General features: G+C 54.9%; 1 protein-coding gene across 1 annotated transcript in view; it reads left to right on the top strand.

Annotated features, from left to right (window-relative positions):
• Positions 1 to 3,355, top strand: part of VOLCADRAFT_107147 (uncharacterized protein) — a gene marked incomplete at its 5' end in the record, with an annotated part of 14,165 nt that extends 10,810 nt beyond the window's left edge. The window contains 3 exons of the mRNA XM_002956246.1: positions 81 to 234; positions 1,333 to 1,365; positions 2,944 to 3,355. Coding sequence (XP_002956292.1) covers positions 81 to 234; positions 1,333 to 1,365; positions 2,944 to 3,002 — 246 coding nt within the window. The 3' untranslated portion in view covers positions 3,003 to 3,355. The remainder of the gene's footprint in view (positions 1 to 80; positions 235 to 1,332; positions 1,366 to 2,943) is intronic.

The following is a 3,355-nucleotide window of genomic DNA, read 5'->3' as shown; positions in this document are numbered from 1 at the left end:
CCTTTCCCCACCCCCTACCTCTGCCCCCGCACCAACCAGCCACACACCATCCCGTCTTCCCGTCGCACCCCGACCCGCAGGCCTACCACCCGCAGCAGCTCGTCAAGGGCATGTACGACAAGTACCTGGGGGGGTGGCTATCCGTGTGGCCTCGCGATCGTTTTCTCTTTATGCGCACTGAGGACTACAAGTCGGCCCCCGTGGAGCACTTGACCGCGGCTATCAAGTTCCTTGGTGAGTGGCATGCGGGGTAGCTTCACCGGGGGTGGTGTGGGTAGTGGGTGGTTACGTTGGGTAGGTAGTTGGGTGGTGATGTTGGGTAGGTGAACAGGCATGTGGGGAAGAGTCTGGGCCCCACTGTTCCCTTGTAGAAGTTTACGTACACATACATTCATACAAACAGACAGACATGCATACATACACATACCCTTGCACATACCCACGCAGGCGCGCCCCGTACCGCCGGCCCCCGTCATGTTTTCCCTCCGTCGCAATGTATTGGTTCGTCCCCCGCCTCCTCCGCCTCCTACTCCTCATTATCATTATCATCATCACCATCATCATCATCATCATCATCATCATCATCATCATCATCATCACCATCATCATCATCATCATCATCATCATCATCATCATCATCATCATCATCATCATCACCATCATTATTGCGTGAAGTATCTCCGAGCCCCGGGGCCCCCACCCCACCCTTCCCGAACTCCCTGTGACCCCCCGCATTCCCGCATGCGGTCCATTTGGAACCTTTCCCTAATGCGCCCTAATCGCCCCTTGTGCTTCCTCCTCATCATCACATTATATCCTCACGCTTTCCCGCTTCTGTCTGTCTGTCTGTCTGTCTGTCTGCATTCTTCGTATACCCGTTGCCTCGTCGCCGCATCCAATGGACCGCTCGGCCTCCGTCTCCGCTATCTCCGGCGCTGCCGCTTCTTCCTTGTCCCCCTCCTCCCCCTCCTCCTCCTTCATCAAAACTCCTGAGGGTGGTCGTGGTTACGATGCTGGTTGTGGTGGTGGTGATTGCTGAAACAGTCATCCAAGTATGATGACAGTAAGGGGGCAAGCCGGGAGCTCAACACGGCCTACCAGCTGCTAAGGGACTTTTACAAGTGAGTTGGTGGGATGGGATGAGAGGGAAGGAAGGGGATTTTCATTCTTAGGGTTTTATCTCATGAGAGTGACTCGTCTTGTGTGACCGCATGCTGCTGCGGCTACGGCCACGGAAGCATGCTGCTGCTCTGATGGCTGTCGTGGTGCTGTCGCTGCGGCTGTAGCTGCGGACACCGTTATTCCGCTTCTATTCCTACCACCACCGTACAGCGGGCCCCGTGTTCACCTCATGCGACACAGGAGGTCAGCTATCCCTCCGTCTCGGTGCCTTCTTCGGGTGCATGGGCTGGCTCTGTTCTGTCGACCCAGCTGCTGCTGCTGCTGCTGCTGTTGCCCCGGTGTCGCTGCTGCTGCTGCGGCGGCGGTTTTTGCTGCCACCGATCATACACGCTCTCGCTGCTGTTGCTAGTTTTTGTGTTACCTCTTTGCTACTGTTTCCGCTGCCCCTCCCTCCGCAGGCCCTTCAATCAGGAGCTTTCGAGGGCGTTTGGGAACGACCCGCGGTGGTTATGGGGGTACTGAATACACCCCACCGTACACACGTCATGACGGGTGGACAGACCAGCATGCGAAGAGGAGGGACGAGGGAAGGGGAGAGGAAAGGGTGCGTGGAGCGAGGAGAGAGGGATGGGCGATGGGGAGTCCTCACTGTGTGGCGCGGTCGGTAATAGTAGCCACAGTGCTGCTACCTCATACACACATACCTCCCACCACCGGCTTCTGTATACGGGCGGATGGAGGAGGGCCACATGCGGCGGCTGCTGCTGCTGCTGCTGCTGCTGCTTTTTGCCGAGGTTTTGCGCTGCTACACAAGATATCGTGTCATATCATATTTATCATATCTAGTGTCGTAATCACCCCTGCGTTGCTGAGCCCGCACGACTGATGTGTGCAAGTTTTCCAGTTCCTACGTGTCCCGTCTTCCTTGCAAGCGTCCTTCTGATCCTTATCGTTATCATGATCATCATCATCATCATCATGCGTCATCGTGATCGTCTTTTGGGGGCAAGGGCTGGCAAGGGGCCGGGTGTTTTACACCACCACAAACCAGATGGCCCTCGTTTAGAATCCTGGAGAGCGCACTATCACGGGATCTGACATCTGCAGCTGCCGATCAGTACTTTTCTGAAGTCGTGATATAGCACCCCGTAGTGGTGGGTCTAGCCACTTGCAGCCCAGTGCCGTACAGCGTCCCCTGCGGAATACTGCGGGGCAACTCCTTGCTACACCCGGGCCGAGGGCCCTTTTCGGCTTCGAAGTAGCTGACTACACTCCACTCACCAACTATTTCTGGTCAACCGCAATCAGTGAATAGCCCCGCGGTGCACGCGCACATCCAGGCATCCGCAGCAAATGAAAGGGTTGGGCGGCCGGGCAAATCCCAACGATGAAATAGAATAAGGTGATTCAACGCAGCATGCCGTACTCGGCGATTTAGCTTACCACCACATTATACCTTCAAACCTTCACAGACGTACGAGGAGTGGTGAAACCATCATGTACATAGCACTACCTCCATCACAAGCAAAAACTGATGCATGAGAAACAGCAAATGCCATACAGCAGTCCATGCGCAAACGCAGCCCTGATCCTCACCCCACCGCTGCAACTCCTAAAAGGAAGCACTACGGCTGCTTCATCAACTCGCCTGAACCCTTGTTAGGGATGCATACACGGGACGACAATGCACCGCGAAACGCTCCCATTTCGACGCTTCATCATAAAGGGAATGTATTAGATATCATTGCCCCCTGCCACGACGGTAATCAAAACACCACTAAACACGTCATCCCCCTCTTACGCACACTCCGACTACTCCAGGATTCTGCCAATCGCCCAACACGTCCACATCCAGCCTTGGCTCAGCACATAAGCACTAGGTCGGGCCTACATGCTGCTCCTTCCTTGGCCATAATAAACACCAAGCCAGGGGTTTGCGCCACAGCACTTGGGCTCCTACATGTGCGAGTGTGAACCTCACAGGGCTCCGCCAGTGATACTCAGGCCAGCAATATCCGCCCAGCATCCCTCAACCGTATCAACTTCAGGCAGATTATACATTAACCACAGAAGGAGCGAAGGAGCGAGCTTCATGGCTGTGAGCTTGGTTTGCTTGGTTTGCTTGGGTCGTCTGGGCTTCATGGTCAACGCATTGTCACGTAGCGTGCCAGGATGTCCAGCAAACAACAGTTACAATAAAAGGAAGCTATAACTATATGAAAAATTCAGTTCT

The sequence above is a fragment of the Volvox carteri genome (assembly GCF_000143455.1).
Source record: "Volvox carteri f. nagariensis unplaced genomic scaffold VOLCAscaffold_59, whole genome shotgun sequence".
Lineage (NCBI taxonomy): Eukaryota > Viridiplantae > Chlorophyta > Chlorophyceae > Chlamydomonadales > Volvocaceae > Volvox > Volvox carteri.
Note: the sequence above shows the minus strand (reverse complement) of the source record. Positions and strands in the feature narration are given on the sequence as shown.